This window comes from Aspergillus nidulans, chromosome II (assembly GCF_000011425.1).
Source record: "Aspergillus nidulans FGSC A4 chromosome II".
Lineage (NCBI taxonomy): Eukaryota > Fungi > Ascomycota > Eurotiomycetes > Eurotiales > Aspergillaceae > Aspergillus > Aspergillus nidulans.
Window position 1 is genome coordinate 1,183,806 of NC_066258.1, and position 18,501 is coordinate 1,202,306.

The following is an 18,501-nucleotide window of genomic DNA, read 5'->3' on the forward strand; positions in this document are numbered from 1 at the left end:
GACGGTGTTTGCGCGAAAATGGGTTGGAAATTTCTGCCGCAGAAGCGGCCCGATTGGGAAGTCACGTTTCTTCTCACATGCCTAGAAGCAACTCTCTAGGTAGTGGCCCAGCTTAGGCCGACCCAGTCATCGAAGAGGAATCGGGCAAGCGTTATCGAAATCTGTGTAAGGATAAATTGAAGAGCTAGAAAATACCGGGATTACAACTTGCACACTGCTACCAGGTGAAGAGTTAGGGCTATTGATACACTTGCTCAAAAAGCAGCACAATGTTTCCGCTGTTAAGCAGACGCGAAAAGAGGCACACCGCAGGTTATGGTGTGAAGAACACGGATTATCTGCATGAAGCTAACTCAGTACGTCCCTGCAGCTCAGATTGACTGGTGGCATCCAGACAAGGGATGAATGGGAGTATACCTTGGGAGCAACTCACAAGACATCCAAGTCAAAGATCCGCATTCTCCAGTACAGCCTAGTATCCCCCAGGCAGTATTAAACGATGCCTCGATATTTCAAACCAGTCTTACAAAGTCAATGCGGGTCAAGCAGTAACTCTTCAAGCCTTAGACAGAATCCCGCCTAGCCCACGGTCTCCAGGGTGCCGCAAAATCATCTACCTCAGGTACCAGCTTTAGAATCACATTTTGCCATCCAGTGGTATTGGCCAGAACGTATCTCTGCTCTAATATCTCGAGGAGATGTCCGCGTATCGTCGAATTTCCCGTTGAAAAGCAGTACGCTATGGCAGATCGTGTCCAGATAATGAGGGCGATCCGATGGGAATAGCGATCCGTGAAGACGTCCTGGGATAGTCTAGGAGTAGCTGCTCTTCCGCATCAGTATCTGAGTATATGGTTTCGGAGGGGGCCTGACGGTCAGTGTTGGTATCGCTGAGGCTGGTCCTGTCTACCGCAAATCCACCCTATTCAAATTGTTGTGGATGCTCCCAAGGGAAAGAGCAGAGGGAAGTTGTATCAACTACATGAATGTAGCCTATTAAGATCGGACACCATATGATAATTGACTCTCTATCTTGATGTTAATAGATATCTTCATCTCTATACGATACATGGAGGACTAGATCAGGGGTTAGAGAATAGGCTGTTGATATTACATGGCATAAGCCAGCCATGAAGCTTACCATATATACCTGGATCATACAATAAATACTATATAATATTATATAACACTACCATTTATTTGATACTCCAGGCATTATGTAGTCAGTGTTTCTAGATTTATATAATATAATAATATTTACTTTTTTCTACTAGCTGGGGTAAAACCCTAACTCTACAGCCTTGTTAAAATTATAGGGGATTAATATCTGAGGTATGTCTACAGCCTTTTTTATACCAGGGTCGGGATCCCATCTTGCTGGAAGTAGTGGTTCCTTCTGCAGACTTGATTGACCTATAGATCTTGAGCTTGGTAATTGGCTCCCAGTGTATTTCTTACAGCAGTGGTGCTGAGTGATCTGTTTCTGCTTCTGCAACTGCCATTTTAGGGAAATGTGAGGGCAAGGGGCCCCTAATCAGTATCAATGCCTTAGAGAGGATGTCTAATCCAACAGGCTCGACAACGACATGTACGCGCACTCAACAACACGGTCTACGCGCAACTCTTCGACTCCATACTGTATCAACACCTGGCTCTTCAATGAGTACGGCATGGATCCGTTTCCCCACAACGAGGTCATGAGCGGTCCGCTGCGGCATCCGCTTCCGGTGAAGGTCCCTGCAAGCAGGTCGCCCTTATGGTTAACTCATATGCGATACTTCGCCTCAGTCGGGTTTCCGGATGTGCTGGAGCTGGGGCTCTGCGTCGTCAGCTTAGGAAATTCAAGCCTTGTCTATGAGGCCGGAGTGTTTAAGGACCATGATGAACAGGTCAAGGTTATAGGTAGATATATGCATGTTTGGTTGGATCGGCGGACGTGGCGGCCTGCGCCGAAGGAATGGAACCTCGCGTGCGCAAGGCACTGGAGAGGCCGATCGCCCCTTCTCGCTGGTCTCCTCTTCAATCTCCGCACTGCTTATATTTATCCTCTTCATCTAGCACTGTAGTTTCATCCTCCTTCGAGTAATTGGTGACAGCAAAAAGAGTGCAAGCTCTTCTAGAGGCTGACCCACGTGTCGCTGAAACGTGGTACTAGGAAGAGAATCCTGTCTGTAGATAGAGCAGTCATATGTACCATTCCCACTGAATTTTGAAGTATGTGTATGCTGGATATGACGGTACCATTGTCAACGGCCTTCATAGAGCTTAATGGGCGTCGAACACCCGGGGAAGATGCAGACGTATAACATCAGATCGCGGAAGATATGGCGCATACATGCTCTTTTGTTTCGGAAAGTGATGATATAAAAGCAATATAGATACTCAAAGGGTCTCTGCTCCGCCCCTTTCTTTGGAATGGGTGGTATTTTGGGGGCATCTTCACTAGTGCCCTCGAGCAGAGTGCTTCCATATGAAGTTTCAGGTGCGCCAGCATCGGAAATCATGCGCTCAATTGATGAGGTGTGTCTCTGAACACACCTGTTGCAACCGTTTCTGATAACGTGGCTGATTTACTGTCATCCTCGGGATCAATGCTCAGGCTTAATTTCGCATAATGCCTTTCACGATACTTAAAAAAAAAAGCCCTTTGTCGTGCCATTGCAGAGCCGATGTGATCAATAGCCAGTGCATCTGCATTTGGATATTTCGTGGACGTATGCTGCTTGGCCCAGGACTGGAAGGGCTCGGAATCCAGTTATTTGTCCAACCAGCCTGTCATGCGGTGCTGGGTTGCGGATTATCATGGACATCTGGTAGAGCTGCGTTATCGTTCCAACGAGGCTTTGATGGATCTCTTGAAGCTGTGGCAGACTCGTGTCCTGACAGGTCGCTCATGCCTTCGGGCTTGTCGTCCTAAGATTCGTCGTAGCTATTCTCATCAAGGGTGTCCTCGAGATCGGTGAGCGGTTCTTGGATATGATTAAGGAGCCGCACGATCTGAATCCTGATATGCAAAGCATCCCTCAAACGGTAATCTAATGAGGACTGTTGGGTTCGATGAGCACCGATATTTACCGCCCCTACACGCAGTCGGCCCGGTTCATCCCTCCATTCTTGCGGTGGGACCTCCTTTTCGTGATCCAAAGGTGCGTCTGAGTTGATTATTACAGTAATTTGGGAAAATCAGCGCTCCAGCAAGCCTGCGATTGCTGCCATCGTGCGAGACTGATTGACACTTCAAACCCTCTGGCGTCAGGAAGTATTGAGGTGCGGTCACTTGCAAGGATGCAGAACTTGGGCATTCGTTCATGCGGCTTTGGTGCGGGGCAGTAGCCTCGTCCAGCTGAGATAATTCAAGGCTTCTCCAAAGGCTTGAATCAAACAACGAGGTCCAGCCATGGCGTCCGGTATCGAGGTTGCCGGGCTAACCCTCTCGATTTTGCCGCTGCTAATTGACCAGATCAATGGCTACGTCCGCGGTATAGAGAAAAACACGGCCTTCAGAAGCTACCGACGGGAGCTGAAAGGCTGTTCAGTCGGCCTCAGCACTCAGCAGACCATTCTGCTGAACACATTGAAGCAAGCCTTGGAGGGTGTGGTGGATGACGTGGATCAGGTCTCAGAGCTTATCCATAACCCACGGGGTGATAGATGGAAAGGCCCAGTCTTGGAGAAGCGGCTGCGCTGTTAACTGATCGGAATTATGAGGTTTTTATGGGCAATATGACCTGTCTCTCAGGGATGATCGGACACCTGTCGCATAAGCTGGGGATTGGTTAACAGATATGAAGGTGGGAACTCCATATACTGGCTGGTTGGACTCTAACGCGCGATACTCATCAACAGATACAACCTACTCAGACTTTGAACATACGGAAATCGCTGAAACTCGTCAGCAGAGCGGTTTACAATGACCTCCTTTACAAGATCGGTGAAACCAATACAATCCTCCAGACGCTTATCGACCAATCTGCTCATCGGGAAGATACCAGGAAGAGCCGACGGCCCTGGAGCTACCTTCTGAAGCGCTATCGAAAAGCCCTCAAGCATGCAGAGGGGCTGTTTATGGCAATCATTAGAGGAAACTGCTGGCGCTGTCGGTGCAAGGAGCAGCATTGCGTCCACCTCCAGCTGCAAACAAACCCCTTGCAGAGCACTGATGAATACTTCCACTGCAAGGTGGATGACAACTCCCAGTTCCGAATTGCCTTTTCCAACACGGATAGCGCAGGTTCAACCTGCCTAAGGACTTGAGCTGAAGTGGTGTTTGAGCCTTGGCAAGTAAAAGAGAGCATAACAGTTGCCAGTAGCTCTTTGCGTGACGACTCCAAATTTTATCGCCAAAAGAAGCCAAGGTCCAGTTTGACATTCCTGTTGTGGGCGAAGCACGACCATCGAAGCTGAACAATGAAGCTCTATCGGCTCCATTAATCCAGGACTTTTGTTCGTATCTTTGTGCCGCCGAACCTCACATCAGGCAACGAGAAAGTATGGGCTCGATTTCGAATGAGCTAGGCAACTTTGTCAAGTGCAAGATGCATACCGTAAAGATGCTTCCAAAGCCTGTTACAGAGAAACCTCTCAGCGAGGTATTGTCCCAAATCAGTCGGCGGGACCGTCTTTATGTTGCTGCTGGTCTAGCATGCGGGGTGACCCAGTTCTGTGGTAATTGGTTGAAGCCCTGGTGGAACAGCTTAGATGTGCATTTAGCCGCCGTTGGCGATGGTACTAATGTGCTATTGGACAATCTGTACCTCTCATGGGCTGTATCGGCCATGGAAACAAACCAAGGACCTCGCGGTGATGATATGTGTTCTGGATTTGGGAACAATCAGTTATTGGCACTAGGGCTGGCTCTGGTGGAACTGCCCCTTGGGACATCCCTGCAGCAGTTGTTGGCCCTGCAAGAGGAGAATCAAGATACGCTGGTGGCAAAACTCAAGTCTGCATCATGGCTTGTCAAATTGGTGTACATGGAGAGTGGGACAAACTATGCAGATGCAGTGGATAGCTGCTTATATTGGTCTGCTTTGTGTGTCGAGAGAAGTTTCGAGGAGCCGGTCATCTACAGTATTATTTCATTTCTCCGTTGCTGATTGACCTGGTTAATTTCGAGGGTATAGCAAAGTATCAATAGACTAGCCGTCAAGGAAATAAAGGTGGAAGGACAGGTTGTCTCAGGTTGGTGACCAACATACAGGCAGGTGCCGTTACGTGGTCTATTTGCATAGATATCTCTGCGCCTTTGAATTGTTGAACATCACACAATCATACATCATGGTTGTTTGGAGCGGTACACATACTGACTGTTTATGGTGGGATAGATGCATATACGTACATAGGTATGCATCGATTTATCTTCCCGTCTCGACCATCTGGGTTGATATATACTGGATCTATAAGCGTGTCGAATCCGATTCGCCAAACTTTCCCGCATGCAGCAGCATCTGTATCTCGCATCGCACAACATCACAAGAACAATTTGGTTCACTGGGCCATTTGTATCTCTATTGTATTGAACAGTGACAGTCGTCAAAGACTAGTATGCAAAGTCAGAAGCGCTAAAAAATCATAAACATCTATCTCTATCAAAATCTGAAACAAACATGCCTATCAATCAAATTCCAGAAGCCAAGTACCAACCTATTATTAGAAAGTTTTATTTAACTTCAAGATAACTATTGTAGTTATATAATTCTACTTAGAAAATACTAGCTTAAGGCTTGCCTTAATAGAACGTGCTTGCTGGAAGGTGGCTTGGGCAATTCATAGCAAACCTTGGATGAAGAGCGTCTACATCAGAAGAACAGTTTCAAGATGACATGGATTTAGTAGAAGTTTGAGATCCCTTCCTGGCTCATAAATATACCAGAAAACAAAATCGTGTACCTTCATCATCCCATTTCAACAATCCCCAACGACGCATTGTACGACGGCAGAACGGCCGGATCTCTCTCCGCAGCGATCTGCATGGGTGCCTTCAGTCTAAAGGGCTCTGAGGCACCCTGTACAGTGAGCTGAAAACCAAGGCTATACACTCTCGTAATCAGGCAAGAATGAAATGTTGGAATAAAACTTTTGTCCTTGGGCAGCGTCACCGGTACCAGCAGTGTCCCCGTATAGCTGCCAGTCTGGTCCTTGGTCCAGCGTAGCTGCGGCGAAGAAGGAATCGACGAGAGCGGGAGCTCGGCGTCGCGAAAATTGACCGGGCGGTTAAAGAAGTCTCTCTTTCTAGGAACAGGGTGGGCGGTGCTGTCTAGCTTTGTGGTGTATATCGTTGTTGCCGTGATGTGGGCGCGGAGGGATTTGAGCTGGGGAGGTGGAATAGTTGAGTCACTACTCGAAGGCGAGTATACGAGGAACAGCCGTACTGCTTTGCTGATCAAGCTGATTGGGTCTCGTAAAGGATGGTAAAAGCAGTCGGGCTGTTCTAATGTAATGGCTAGGCGGCCGATCACCGGGGACTTGGATTTGGAACTACCGCAATGGATGGCCTGTTCATGATTTAGACTGTACTCATTGCTGAGACCGTCCATGGGCAGTAAATCCGGGAGAGGCACATCGCCAACAGCCGGCTTGATTCGCACTTTGAGCCGCTTTTCTTCTATCATCTGCAGGGCTCCAAAAGTCGGATCAAGTCGCTCAAGCTTGGCATTGATGGAGTATATGACCTTGCATGCTGCCGGCGCAAAGTCATCCCGCAGTTTACCGCCAAACCCAGCTATACTGGCATCGCCGCAGCTTGGAGGCGGGTGGAGATGAGCCGCCTTGACTAGGGGGTTGGCGGAATGGCGGCAGGAAGATGAAGGAAGATAGTCTGGGACTTCGAAACTGAACGAGAACTCATATTTACGCCCAGCTTTAAAGACCTTGGGACTCGGAAGACTCGAGTCGTCAATATATTGAACAAGCTTTAGAAACCGATGCTGTGCCTTGTCGGGAGTGCAACTGGGGATGGTTGTACTTTCCTCTCCTGTTCTGTCTTAGCCATCTGAAAATCTCCATTCTTTTTGAAAACTTACCAACAAACGCGATATGTAGATAGTCGAAACCGAGATCGCGCTGTGACGTGATCGAGATGACTCCCTCAATATTTTCGCCCGTTGCATACGAGGCGAACGTTGAAGCAGACGATTGATTCTGATTTCCTGGTGGTGTAACTTGAATATCCAAAGAAAGTGAGTGGTTGCGGATACCCGGCCTCTGAGTAAGGACAAGGTCCATGATGGGAAAGATAGCCTCAGCAGATTGGAAGAAAGAGACGCAGAGAAAACAGCCTTGAAGGCCGTCCTGCTATTAATCTAGGCAACCTGACTCACCCATGAAGAAAAGAGGAGCCGCCAAGCCAAATAGAGCACAGTGACATGAGCTTGGCCTTTTGCAGAAGAACTGCTATAGTCCAGTTTAGGAGCTATCCGGTCGGGAGTCGGAACTCTTTGACTCATGCTCAGCAAGCCTATTATAGAGCACGAGAGTATGCAGTATAGGCTATAATGTTGCTGAAACTCTAAGAATTGCGTTATTAAGATTATTAATGTTTGGTATATTGAGCGAAGGCCAAGCCACACTACCTGTTTTTAGTAAGATCCTGCAGGTTTTCACAGTATATATGTATGTTATGCGTAGTAGTATCAGAACAGCCATTGGTACCCTTGTAAGCAACCATCTTCAGCACTAGAGGACCGCAGATGGTTATCAGGACTCACTAGAAGCGAGACTTCAGAAATCTGCTTGGTTTCAAGCTAACCTTCAGGTGCAGTTGGGAATATATATCTACACTGTACTAGCCCTAACAAGGACCCTTTAGCACACGCTTCCTCACTTCAACGAGGAGACCCCAGGGAGAGTCAGCGCCAAACCGTCAGATACTCCGGGCATCTTTTAAAAGCAGATGACGACTTTGCTTGAAGATTTTCTGATCAGCTCAATTGGATGTCTAGGTATCTTGTGGGAAAAAGTGGGCAGCCCACTCCACCGCCGCAATGCCCTTTGCAAATACCCCGCATAATAACCAACTTATCATTCTTCAACACCAAACATCACGCAGTAACAGAAGCAGATAATCCATTTGTGTCATGTCTCGAATCGTCACTGAAATCGTCAATATTCCATTTACTCAGGAAACGGACGTTGACTCGGTCATACCGAAGACAGTCGCCGTAATTTCCAAACAGGAAGGATTCCGCCGTCTAAAATGGGGCCGATGGGAAGAAGATCAAACCAAAGTCCAGATGATGATCAGTGCGTTCCCTCCTTGATCCTCCCACAACCCAGTGCAATAAAACATATAGTAAGAGTTACGCAGACTGGGATGACATATCCTTCCATCAGAAGTTCATCGACAGCCCGCACTACCCCGACCTTCTCGGCTTACTGGAGGGACTGGTCACGGGGCCGCCATCGATTATTCACGTGCATTTTGACGAAAATTCTATCAATAGAATTGTTGATGGTCCTGTTGCTGAACTGACAACTTTTTATGCTATCGGCGAGGGCTTTGAGGAGACTGTTGAGGAATTATTGAGTGTTGAGAAAGAGTCAGAGGGTTGCCTCGGGTATGTTAGAGGTGATGTAGTGGAAGAGATCGCGGTTAGTGAAGGGGAGGCGAAGGGGAAGGGGCATTATGTGGCTACCTCGTGGACTTCGTTGCAGGCACGATTGGATGCGGCCAAGAGGGATAAGGTTAAGGATGGTTTTTCGGTTGTTGCTAGTAAGGTCGGGGGTTATGAGGTACATGATGTCAAGTTCCAGTAGGTGGATTTACACGGAACAAAGATGTTTAGAGATATACAGAATTGTAGGTGACGTGATCTTGCACTGCTTGAATGCATATTATTCATTTACTCGTCTATCTCGTAGAGCCACTGAACTGTTAATCTATTTACCAGTCTTACCGGAGGGGATGTTAAAGAAGACAGCAGGCTTGCCAGGTGAGGCAACCTTGTCCAGGCGATAGTACCCCTTGCGCTCGAACTGAATGATATCACCTTCAGCCAGGAGAGCGACATTGCTGTCGGCGACGGCATCCTCGTGGAACTCGGTCTTGGGGTTCAAGACGTCCTCGAGACTGTCCTCCTCCTGCATGGAATCCTTGTTGAGAAGGTAGTCAAAATCGACAAGGTCAACGGGAACCAGGTCTTGGTCGGTAGACAACCAAGTAACCTTCTTCTCGGTCTTCTTGAAGTCACCCTTCTCGTTCAGGTCCAGCTCCAGCTCGGTAACAACACCAGAGGCATCTGTCACTATCTTGCGGACGAAGGCGTTACCCCAGTTCATAAGCGTGATTTCCTCGTCCTGCTTGAAGCTCTTGGCATCCTCCTGGTCAAAGAGGATCGAGCTGCTGTAGGTCACCTTCTTAGTACCCACATCAGGATTCTTGTTGTGCTTAGGCTTGTCCTGAGTGTATGGCGAATCGGGACCTCCCTTGATAGTCGCCTTCACGGCATCCTTCTTGAGGACAGCAGTGTGGCGGGGGGCGACCGGGTCAATGTACTTCTTGTTGGTGGCCCAGAACGAGGTCCAGTCAAGGTTGACAATGTTTCGGCTGGGACCTTGCTTGAGGATAAACTCACGCAGAGCAGGGATGGTCATTCCGCGGCGCCTGATACCACGGATTGTGGGGAAGCGAGGGTCCGACCAGCCGTCGACAACGCCCTGCTCGACAAGCTTTGTGAGCTTTCTCTTGGAAAGTAGGGTGCGGACAAAGTTCATTCGGGCAAAGTCCCAGATCTGAACATTACGCAGCTTGAGTGTGTCCAAGAACCATTGGTACTGAGGGTTGCGGTCGCGGTACTCAATAGTTCTAAGAGCGTGCGTAACGCCCTCCAGAGAGTCGATGATTGGGCAGCAGAAGTCGTACGTAGGATAAGCCTTGTACTTGGTGCCAGTGCGGTGGTGGGGGGCCGGGTTGCAGCGGTAGATAACCGGGTCGCGCATGGCCTTGTTGGGGTTGTCAACAGACATCTTAGCACGGATACACCAGCGGGCACCCTCCTCGGTGCCCTTGGTCATCTCTTCGAACCGAGCCAGATTCTCCTCAACTGTAGCATCGCGGCGCTTGCTGGGCTCGCCGTTCATCCTCTGGGAAGCCATTGTCTCCTTGTCGGTATCATCAGCGTAGGCGTTTCCGTCCTTGATAATCTGGACAGCGTACTGCTGGAGTTCGTCAAAGTAGTCACTGCTGTAACTAGTCTTGTCAGGCTTGATGCCCATAAGGGCGAGATCCTCAAGGATAGCGTCCTGAAACTCCTGCTTCTCGTTCGAAGGGTTGGTGTCGTCGAAGCGGACCAGGAGTGTTCCCTTGTACTTCTCGTGGGCGAAGTAGTCGTTCAGAAGCGCGGCCTTGGCGTGTCCGATGTGGAGGTATCCAGAAGGCTCCGGAGGGAAACGGGTGACGACCCCTTTGTCAGTGTTTAGGAGTGCAATGTCATAGCTGGCACCTTCCTTCTGCCTTCGCGGCCCTCTTCTCCTTGGCAGAGGCATTCAGAGCCTCCAAGGCAGCAACAGCCCATGGGCAAAGCTCCTCCAAGAAGTTGAACCAGCGAGTGAGGTTAATCAATGTTCCCTTCCGGATGGCACCAATGGCGACACGGTTTCCACGGAGGGCACCCCAGAGAGCAATGTCGGCGGTAGAAAGAGCGTACCCTACGACAAACGATCGCAGTATAAGGTGGTTGTTGAGTTGCTGGAGTTTTGGTTCAATGGCTTTGAAGTCGAGCGAGGCAAAATCTTCCAGCTGAGCAAGCCATTCATTTTCCTAGGAATAGTATTAGTATGGTTGTACAAGCATAGGTTGACAACTGCTTACCAGCTTCTCTTCCTTGCTGTTCAGATAAGGGAAGCTGAGAAGAAGCTCCTTGAAGGCAGCAGATCCGTAGACTAGTGTGCCGTTGGCAGCGGTAAACTCGACAATCTCCTTGTCGCCCCGCGGGAGAACTGTGGCATCTTCATAATTGATGGTAATAACTGGGGCAGGTCGGGCTTCGTTGACAGAAGTTGCAACGAGCAGGATGGGCAGCAAAGCAGCTTGGTTGGCCTTGGTAGCCAAAGTCAGCTGGAATTGAGACATATTGCAGCGATTTCCCCGAACAGACTCCAGCAGGAAAAGAATGACTCTAAAAGCAATAAATGGCGGGGCTTTGATGGCTTGACTCAAAAAAAAAGACGCGGCCGGAGCTACGTTCTTCCGCCCCGTCTCCGGCCAGCGCAAAGCTTCGGCGGAAAACAATTGCTGGACATGGAAGCATTACACATCCATACGGGGCCGAAACCATGTCCTCATTCAGCGCGCTGATGCCCACCGGGGCGAGGGCATTACTGTCAATATGTCGGCCTTCCATTCGACAGGGGTCAATGGCGGCGCCCCTGTTTTTCGGGTATCAACAGGCTCAGGCTCGGGGAGCCGCGACTGCGAGGAACAAGCAGGCAGCGGAGCGAAGGAAGAGAGATAAGGCTGCTAAGTCTGCAAAGAGTAAAAAGGGCCCTCGTGAGTTCAAACAGAAGGACCTGAAAGATGTGGAGCAGTTCGCACTCTGTGATGCGATGAGGTATATTCTAGTCCTTCCGGACCTTGCTGCAGCACTCTCTAAACACATCTCAATGCCAGGTACCTTCGAGCATTCGAAGTCGGGCGGGAGCCAGCGGTATCCAAATATGAAGTTCACATCCGACTGAAAACCCGGCGAGACGGCCCTGTCATCCGCAACATGATCCGATTCCCTCACTCCGTCCAAACCGAATCACGAATTTGCGTGATCTGTCCGCCTGGCTCAAAACATGCGAAGGACGCACTTGCAGCAGGAGCGGTGCTAGTGGGAGAGGATGAAGTATTTGAAGTCGTGAAGAGCGGAAGGATTGAATTCGATCGTTGCCTTGCTCATCCGGACAGTATGCCCGCGTTAGCTAAGGCTGGGCTGGGAAGGATTCTCGGTCCCCGGGGTCTGATGCCTAGTGCGAAGACCGGTACCGTTGTCGAAGATGTGGCTGCTCGTGTCGAAATGCTTCGTGGAGGTACGGTGTACAGGGAGCGTGACGCTGTGGTCCGTCTCCCCATCGGCCAGCTGGGATTTTCTCCAGAGCAACTACGGGACAACCTTCGTGTTACCATTGATCAAGTGAAAAAGGATGCTGCTAGCCTCAACGACCGAATCACAAAAGAAATCTACGAAGTTGTAAGTGCGGAAATATCAACACTGTCTGGCTATTACTGATCGACTGCAGGTGCTGAGCTCAACCCACGGTCCTGGCTTCAGTCTGAATGGAGAGTTCAAGACCGAGAACTCTGTGGATCCTGCCTTGTTGACCGGTCCGTAAACTAGTCTCGATCATGCTGTACAGAACATGTTTTATTAGGAAGGGTACGGTGTATTATAATGGGAATGGTTCAAGCATATACTCTCAACGCCGGCGCTATGCAATAACAAACGCAATTCTATATAGTCAAGTCTTTTAGGGCGGACACAGCACTCGTATCCTCCCCCATGAGTTTGTATAGACGCAAAACGGCCAGCGTTTTGGTGTCCCGCTTCTCTCGCGCTTGCTTCGTTTCTTCAAGTGCCTTTCTCAAATCTAAGAGTAACGCCGAGCGAATTTTCGACATGCGCTGCTGCTGCGCGAGTAGGAACGGATGTTCGTCTCCAACGCGGGACGAGAGTCTCGTGAGATAAACATACTTCTGTAGATGGCGCTCAAGCCGTTTGAGCGAGACAAGCGGAGGTGCATTGTCGCCGCGATCTTCATCCTCCGTCTCGTCCTCGTCTTCACTCTCCAGGAAATCCGAATCTGTATCAGACAGCTCCGCCGGCTTCTCCTGTGGCGTTTGCTCCCCTATCATTAATCTCTTTTCCAACTCCTCAATCCGATCCGCAAATTCCAGCAGCGCACACCCAATGTTCGCATTTGCCCTCAGCCGCTTCTTTTCGTTCAACAATCCCGCGACTTCCCTCTGCCTCGCCTCGACTTTATCCCTGATTGACTGGACATCGCGTTGAAACGCGAGAAGTCCGACGCGAACTTGCTCAACTTTCTCCTCTCCTCCCTCAAGCGCACTACCTAATGACAGAAAGTCCTGGTAGTTCTCATTGACCAGATCCAATAGTTCGCGGCTGAGCAATTGGTCTAGATTGCGTAATTCCTGGCGCAGGTCCTCGAGACTCTGGTGACGGTTGGTCAGGGAGGAGAGATACGTCGCTGGATCGAAGTCTGGAGCAAGAAACGAAGATCGGGACAAGGGCTCGGGGAATGGAAGACTGGAGGTATCGTCGTCTGATGCCGATTCATCAGAGTCACCGAACTAGGGATTCATTGATGTCAGCTGACTGGTGCTGGAAGCCAACAAGGATAGACAAATAGCGGTGCGTACGCGAAACTTGTTCATTTTGGCGGCCATCCAAGTTGTCAGCAAGATTAATGAGCATGTGGCGGAGGCACTTAGGCACAATACGCTGCATGTGAGCGAGAAGTGTCAAACGTAGTGGAATAATGCTTGAGAGGGGTGCGGGTGTGGAGTTGGATGGGTCTGGCCATCGTCTGCGCTAACAACTAGGTACCGGTAGATAAACAAGGCAGAGCAATGACTGCGGAGTATTCTCCAGACCCGAGTAAGATATTCCTGCCAACTCATCCTCGTCCCATGCCTGCATCTTCCCGCCTCAATCAGGAGCACGACAGGTGTCCCGACAAGGCCGATTATGCTTATCCGATGCACGCCAGCTTGTCTGACACCGCCTCAGCTCGTGCAGCCTGTGTTTCTCTATGCAATGTGCTGGACTGCCCCTACGTGTCTGTCTCAGTGTTTGTGGCCCGACAGTAATCGTTCTACCTGAGAAGCGGGGTTTCATGCTAAGCCCGTGGTGACCGTTGTCGTGTTCCGCTCGTGTCTTTTCCCGCTGCGTCACCAAGAGCTGGATACATTCTCGTTTGGAGCTACAGACGCAACCACTACGGCCGTATTGTGATAGCAACTGGCCGCCTCCTCTGATGGAAATGGATCGCACGCCATCTGGCAGGTTGTCCTCCCACTTCGATGCAATGCGACGACCACTATCCTCTTCGTCTCCACGGCAGAGGTCGCAGCAGCACGCCACTGCGCCCTCTTCTTCTTCGTTGTCCTCCCCTGAAACCGCTGGTTTCTTGCGGCAAGCGAACACCAGCCCGAATCCCTGTCGATATGAATCCCTAGATGAGACTGCTTGCGCTTATCGCATATCTGCGTTACGCCATCTTCACGGCAACAGCGCTCCCAAGCCCTTGTCCTGGAAGACGCGCCAAGCAGCAGCCTATAATCCTAGCAGCAGCAAGTCTTCGAGCTTAGCTTCGCAGCCCGTTCTTGTCAGATCTTACTCGGGAGATCCTAATGATAACTCCGATCCATCCAAGATGCCTGCACGGCGGTCATTTCTATTCTCGAGGGCCCCCAACAATCAGCAACGACGCGAGCCCGAGCCCGAGCTCCCGGCTGGCGAAGAGTTCAGTATTGACGGCATCCTTCGTGCGATCGAGCCGAATATTCGCAGCACGCTCGACTCAATCGGGGAGATCTGCGGTCGTAGCAAGCTCAGTCTCGCCAACGAGTATGGCAGTCATATTGCGCCTCTAGGCGAGATTCGTGCGCCGCCTGGGGGGCTTGTTACTGTTGAAGAGGCCAGCTCTGTTCATGAGGAACACTCTGGCGATAATGTGGTTATTTATGATGATGACAATCCTGTCGACGGCAGGGACCACACTCCATTCTCAAATTACACCTTCTTCGACGCCCTTCTTCCTCCCATCACCGCACCCTCGCAGCCTGTACCTACGAACGATCATCTAGACCATCAATCGACCGGCCAGCTTCCTACTAAGCGCGAGTTTGCATCCAAACCCAAAGCTGGCGGACGGGCGTTGTTAGGGATAGCTGAAAGAGACAATGACCGAGTTCAAAATATCCTCACTCCGGCTCTAGTATCGGAGATCCTTCTCGATGCCCAAGCCAATGGCCGTCTGAAATCTGACCATCTTCCCGGCCAGCTGTCCCAGGCAGACCTATCGAGCCAGTGGACAGACTGCGGCAAGTCGTCCGATGTGCAGTCACTCTTCCGCTGGCTGAAACAAGCTGCATGGAGCGACGGCTGCAGCATCGAGCAACAGTCAGCTGAAAGTCGACTGCGGGCGACTCTTGAGCGACAGAGTGAGCCAGTGTCTTCTTGATACAAGTTCAGTGCACGAGTTGCTATTTTAATACCCTTCCCGGGCGGGGACTATCTTCTGTTTCTGTTATAGGACACGATGAGTATATAATCAGATCTTGCGGCCAAGTTTGCTTTAGCGATACTGTTGATTAGCGATATTTTTATTGAGATCTATGAATGTTTCCACCTCTCATGAGATCTCCATGACACGATGCTTATCATTTTATGAAATAACCGACTTTCACCTTTTAACTCCGTCACTCATGTATATCAACCCTCAATCTCCCCTATCAGCGTCTTAGCAAAACCCTCAAACTGCCCATACGACCAGCATTCCTTGTACCTCTCCACCAGCGGTCGCTCGTCAACAAAATCCTGCCCTTTCTCCTCTTCCACTTTGTTCCGTTCCCGATCTTCATCCTCATCATCGCTTTCCTCCTGACTCTTCCCCTCTACCAAAGCGCCAAACTGCACATCAACAGGAACCTTCCCCAGAAACCTTACTCCCATCTCCCGCGCCATCACCTCCCCACCCCCACTCGAAAACAGATTACTCACCTCCCCGCAACACGGACACGTGTAACCGGACATGTTTTCTATAACACCCAAAGTAGGTATATTCGTCTTGACGCAGAAATTCACCTCCTTGCGCACGTCCGAAGTCGCGATTGCTTGGGGTGTTGTGACGAGGACGGCGCCTGTGAGGCGGGGGAGCGCACCGACACCGGTAGAAGATGGGCTCGTGGTTGACAATTTCAGCAGTTCCTCTGCAAGCGCAATATGCTCGTCGCTTGTCCCTGGCGGCGTGTCGACAAGCAGGTAATCGGTGTCACCCCAGTAGACATCTGTAAGGAATTGTCGGATCATTGCTGTCTTCTTGGGTCCGCGCCAGATAACAGCGTCACCGCGGTCGCGGAGGAGAAAGCCGAGCGACATGCAACGGAGGCTTCCTCTTGGCTTTGCACGTTCTACGTCCTTATTCTCATCTCCACCATCGTCTGAAAGCGCAACCGCAGCATCGTTACCTGAAGCTGTTTGGGCCTCAGCTTCATGTACTGGTACAGGAACCCACCCGTTCGAGGATTGTGTGATCTTTGCGCCTTCAAGACCGACGAGACGTGGGATAGAGGGCCCTGTTAGGTCGATGTCGAGGACTCCAACAGATTTGCCTTGTAAGGTGAGAGCTAGGGCGAGCTGGAGGGTGACTGACGACTTGCCAACTCCCCCTTTACCAGAGAGGATCTGCAATTAACTCATGGGTAAGTGTATGCTCATTGTTCAAGGGAAAGGCTCATGGGGGGGGAGGGTTCTCGGCGATTGTTATCGATAAGGCGAAGAGGGGTCGGAAAAATTCTCTTTGCAAGCCCTCTGTTGCAATGGAGTTGTCATAGGTTTGTACGTACGAGAATTATGTTCTTGATCCCTTCTAGAGGCATTTTATTAATATGGGTAGCTGTTGGGAGTGACAAGGGCGAAAAGTTGGGGAAGCCGATCCCGCCATGGTTCGAACTTCTCTTTCTGCGTCATTCCGCGGAGCTGCTTATCAATCGAAGGAACGTCCACTTACTACTGATACAGGTGCACCGCACGTTACGGCATGTTTTCCATTGTTCGGATAAATTGCCACTATCTGATAAGCTATCAAGTGTTCAGCCTCATATCTATTAGATTAAATTTGTAACTGTAGAGCGCCGTTCGTTATATGCCCATTGCCGTGGTTTATTGCCATTTCTGTACAACCACTCCTCCACGCTTGAACTCGGGCAGGTCACCCAGCACGGCTGCCTTATCAGTGAGTTCTTTGCTAGGGAATGTTGTCAAAAGCACCCACGGGCGAGCCTGGCTCTGGGGACTAGCAGCGGACACAAAATCATAAACATCGCCAATTGTATGAGTAGTATTGAACCGGGAGGTAAGACGTGTTCCGTCGCCGAGTCGAATTTGCAAAGTGACAACAGGCTGGGATTCATCCACATTTGGCTTGGGAGGTCCAGAGCTGGATTGAGGCGCTGGGGCTGGTTCGGAGGGTGCAGGTGCTCGAATCCCGGGCGTCGGGCTACCCAGTCGCTGTCCCTTGCCCGCAAAAGGCTGGTACTTAGGCTTCGGCCTGACATATTTTTCGTCATGTTGTTTGATCTCAACATCCACATCCTGGCCATGCTGCGCGTTCATAATCGACAGCGGAGCGCGGCCCTGTCGAATGCTATTCAGAATCTCGGCATTCTGAGGATCGTCGGAGCGATATAGTTCACCATCGTCAACGGAAAAACCATCCGCCCAGAAATGGAGCGTCCGCCGCACACGTCGAGGAATCTGAGGCTGAGCAGGCCCACTCGGAGTATCAATCACTCTGCTTGGTGTGTCCTCACCACCTAATGTGCGGGCGGGGCCAGTGAAGTAGTTTCGTCTTGGTTCGCTGTCATCGGATGCCGGGAGCTGAGTTCTGGAAGCAATGAGTATTTGGGTAATTAATCAACGATAAAAGACGCACCTTCTGGCTTTCTCGATGATTTTCTTCTTGAGGTCGTCTGGGTTCTGCACGGCTAGCCCAGACTTTTCGCCCCCGGCAAAGAAATCCTGGTTCTCATCGTCGTCATCATCGGAGCTATCGGCCGCTCCAGATGCAAGGTCGCCCAGCGTTGCGAACTTCTTTGGAGGTTGTTTACGAGACGAGGAAGATTCTCTAGGTGTAGAAGATGAGGATTTTGCGGATGGCTGGCCTGTTGGCTCGCTCGACCCCGCGGTCTCGTCCTGCTCCGCAAAGAATTCGGTGACTGCGGCCTCAAGGTCCCAGCCGTTGGTTGCTAGATACTCTTGTGCCTAGCTAGTTGTTAGTGAGACCTCGAGTTTGTAACTAGCTACGCACCTCATCTGGACGCGCCCTGGTCATGGCGCAGAACTGCGAGACGGCCTCATCGTGTTCGGCGGGGTTCATGGTATAATACTAGCCGGCGCTCAAACGTAAGCAGATATCGCTTCGGTCTTCAAGTGCTGAACTCTACGGTGAAAAAGAGGACAGATAAACAGGTAATGAGTATGGGAGGCTGATGAAGGTAATGAAAGGTATTTCGGAATCTAGCCTCGACAAAGCAAAAGCAACACCTGGACAGTACGTCACTGTTGCCTGATTGGCCGGACTCAATATATTCCGTACTGCTTCAGGAACAGACTCAGGACATCGAATCTCATCTATAGTCATATTGACCAGGAATCTTTTACCTCAAGCTACCGATATCGAGTCAGTGTACTCGAATTCCCCGTCGTGAGATGCTGTCTTTGTTGTCTGGGGAGTTGGGGATCTATTGTCTTTGCTTACGTAAACCATAATCGCGGA

At 50.3% G+C, this 18,501-nt stretch overlaps 10 protein-coding genes across 10 annotated transcripts, besides 1 other annotated feature; 5 read left to right on the top strand and 5 right to left on the bottom strand.

Moving 5' to 3' along the window:
* Positions 1-18,501: part of a sequence feature (contig 1.144 511..72448(1)) that runs on past both edges of the window.
* Positions 1,587-2,474, top strand: ANIA_08220 (uncharacterized protein; the record flags this gene model as incomplete). Its single annotated transcript, XM_676397.1, has 2 exons — positions 1,587-1,895; positions 2,379-2,474. 2 exons carry the CDS (start codon positions 1,587-1,589, stop codon positions 2,472-2,474), a joined length of 405 nt encoding a protein of 134 aa, XP_681489.1.
* On the top strand, positions 3,398-5,096 carry ANIA_08221 (uncharacterized protein; the record flags this gene model as incomplete). Its single annotated transcript, XM_676398.1, has 3 exons — positions 3,398-3,616; positions 3,847-4,231; positions 4,348-5,096. The coding sequence occupies 3 exons, from the start codon at positions 3,398-3,400 to the stop codon at positions 5,094-5,096; spliced, it is 1,353 nt and encodes a 450-aa protein (XP_681490.1).
* ANIA_08222 (uncharacterized protein) lies at positions 5,895-7,224 on the bottom strand (the record flags this gene model as incomplete). Its single annotated transcript, XM_676399.1, has 2 exons — positions 5,895-6,973; positions 7,023-7,224. 2 exons carry the CDS (start codon positions 7,222-7,224, stop codon positions 5,895-5,897), a joined length of 1,281 nt encoding a protein of 426 aa, XP_681491.1.
* Positions 8,076-8,754, top strand: ANIA_08223 (putative quinol monooxygenase; the record flags this gene model as incomplete). The annotated part of the gene is made up of 2 exons (XM_676400.1): positions 8,076-8,241; positions 8,306-8,754. 2 exons carry the CDS (start codon positions 8,076-8,078, stop codon positions 8,752-8,754), a joined length of 615 nt encoding a protein of 204 aa, XP_681492.1.
* On the bottom strand, positions 8,816-11,102 carry ANIA_08224 (glutamate--tRNA ligase GUS1). Its single transcript, XM_050611237.1, has 4 exons — positions 10,808-11,102; positions 10,440-10,756; positions 10,307-10,400; positions 8,816-10,248 (listed from the first exon to the last, which is right to left on the bottom strand). Exons 1-4 carry the CDS (start codon positions 11,066-11,068, stop codon positions 8,878-8,880), a joined length of 2,043 nt encoding a protein of 680 aa, XP_050467284.1. The 5' UTR covers positions 11,069-11,102; the 3' UTR covers positions 8,816-8,877.
* ANIA_08225 (mitochondrial 54S ribosomal protein MRPL1) lies at positions 11,272-12,312 on the top strand (the record flags this gene model as incomplete). Its single annotated transcript, XM_676402.1, has 3 exons — positions 11,272-11,546; positions 11,606-12,170; positions 12,220-12,312. 3 exons carry the CDS (start codon positions 11,272-11,274, stop codon positions 12,310-12,312), a joined length of 933 nt encoding a protein of 310 aa, XP_681494.1.
* ANIA_08226 (protein podB) lies at positions 12,448-13,457 on the bottom strand (the record flags this gene model as incomplete). Its single annotated transcript, XM_676403.2, has 3 exons — positions 13,361-13,457; positions 12,672-13,291; positions 12,448-12,556 (listed from the first exon to the last, which is right to left on the bottom strand). Exons 1-3 carry the CDS (start codon positions 13,385-13,387, stop codon positions 12,448-12,450), a joined length of 756 nt encoding a protein of 251 aa, XP_681495.2. The 5' UTR covers positions 13,388-13,457.
* On the top strand, positions 13,631-15,186 carry ANIA_08227 (uncharacterized protein; the record flags this gene model as incomplete). Its single annotated transcript, XM_676404.1, has 2 exons — positions 13,631-13,806; positions 13,959-15,186. The coding sequence occupies 2 exons, from the start codon at positions 13,631-13,633 to the stop codon at positions 15,184-15,186; spliced, it is 1,404 nt and encodes a 467-aa protein (XP_681496.1).
* On the bottom strand, positions 15,438-16,626 carry ANIA_11060 (Mrp/NBP35 family ATP-binding protein; the record flags this gene model as incomplete). Its single annotated transcript, XM_050611238.1, has 2 exons — positions 16,571-16,626; positions 15,438-16,409 (listed from the first exon to the last, which is right to left on the bottom strand). Exons 1-2 carry the CDS (start codon positions 16,601-16,603, stop codon positions 15,438-15,440), a joined length of 1,005 nt encoding a protein of 334 aa, XP_050467285.1. The 5' UTR covers positions 16,604-16,626.
* On the bottom strand, positions 16,887-18,102 carry ANIA_11055 (protein phosphatase regulator SHP1; the record flags this gene model as incomplete). The annotated part of the gene is made up of 3 exons (XM_676405.2): positions 16,887-17,610; positions 17,659-17,987; positions 18,034-18,102. 3 exons carry the CDS (start codon positions 18,100-18,102, stop codon positions 16,887-16,889), a joined length of 1,122 nt encoding a protein of 373 aa, XP_681497.2.

Excerpts from the sequence above, each read along its gene's own strand:
- ANIA_08224 (XM_050611237.1), bottom strand. The coding sequence starts at position 11,068 with ATGTCTCAATTCCAGCTGACTTTGGCTACCAAGGCCAACCAAGCTGCT. Across the intron at positions 10,401-10,439 it reads GCCGCGAAGGCAGAAGGAAG|GGGTCGTCACCCGTTTCCCT; the intron begins GTGCCAGCTATG and ends ACACTGACAAAG. Across the intron at positions 10,249-10,306 it reads GACTACTTCGCCCACGAGAA|GAGTTTCAGGACGCTATCCT; the intron begins GTACAAGGGAAC and ends AACGAGAAGCAG.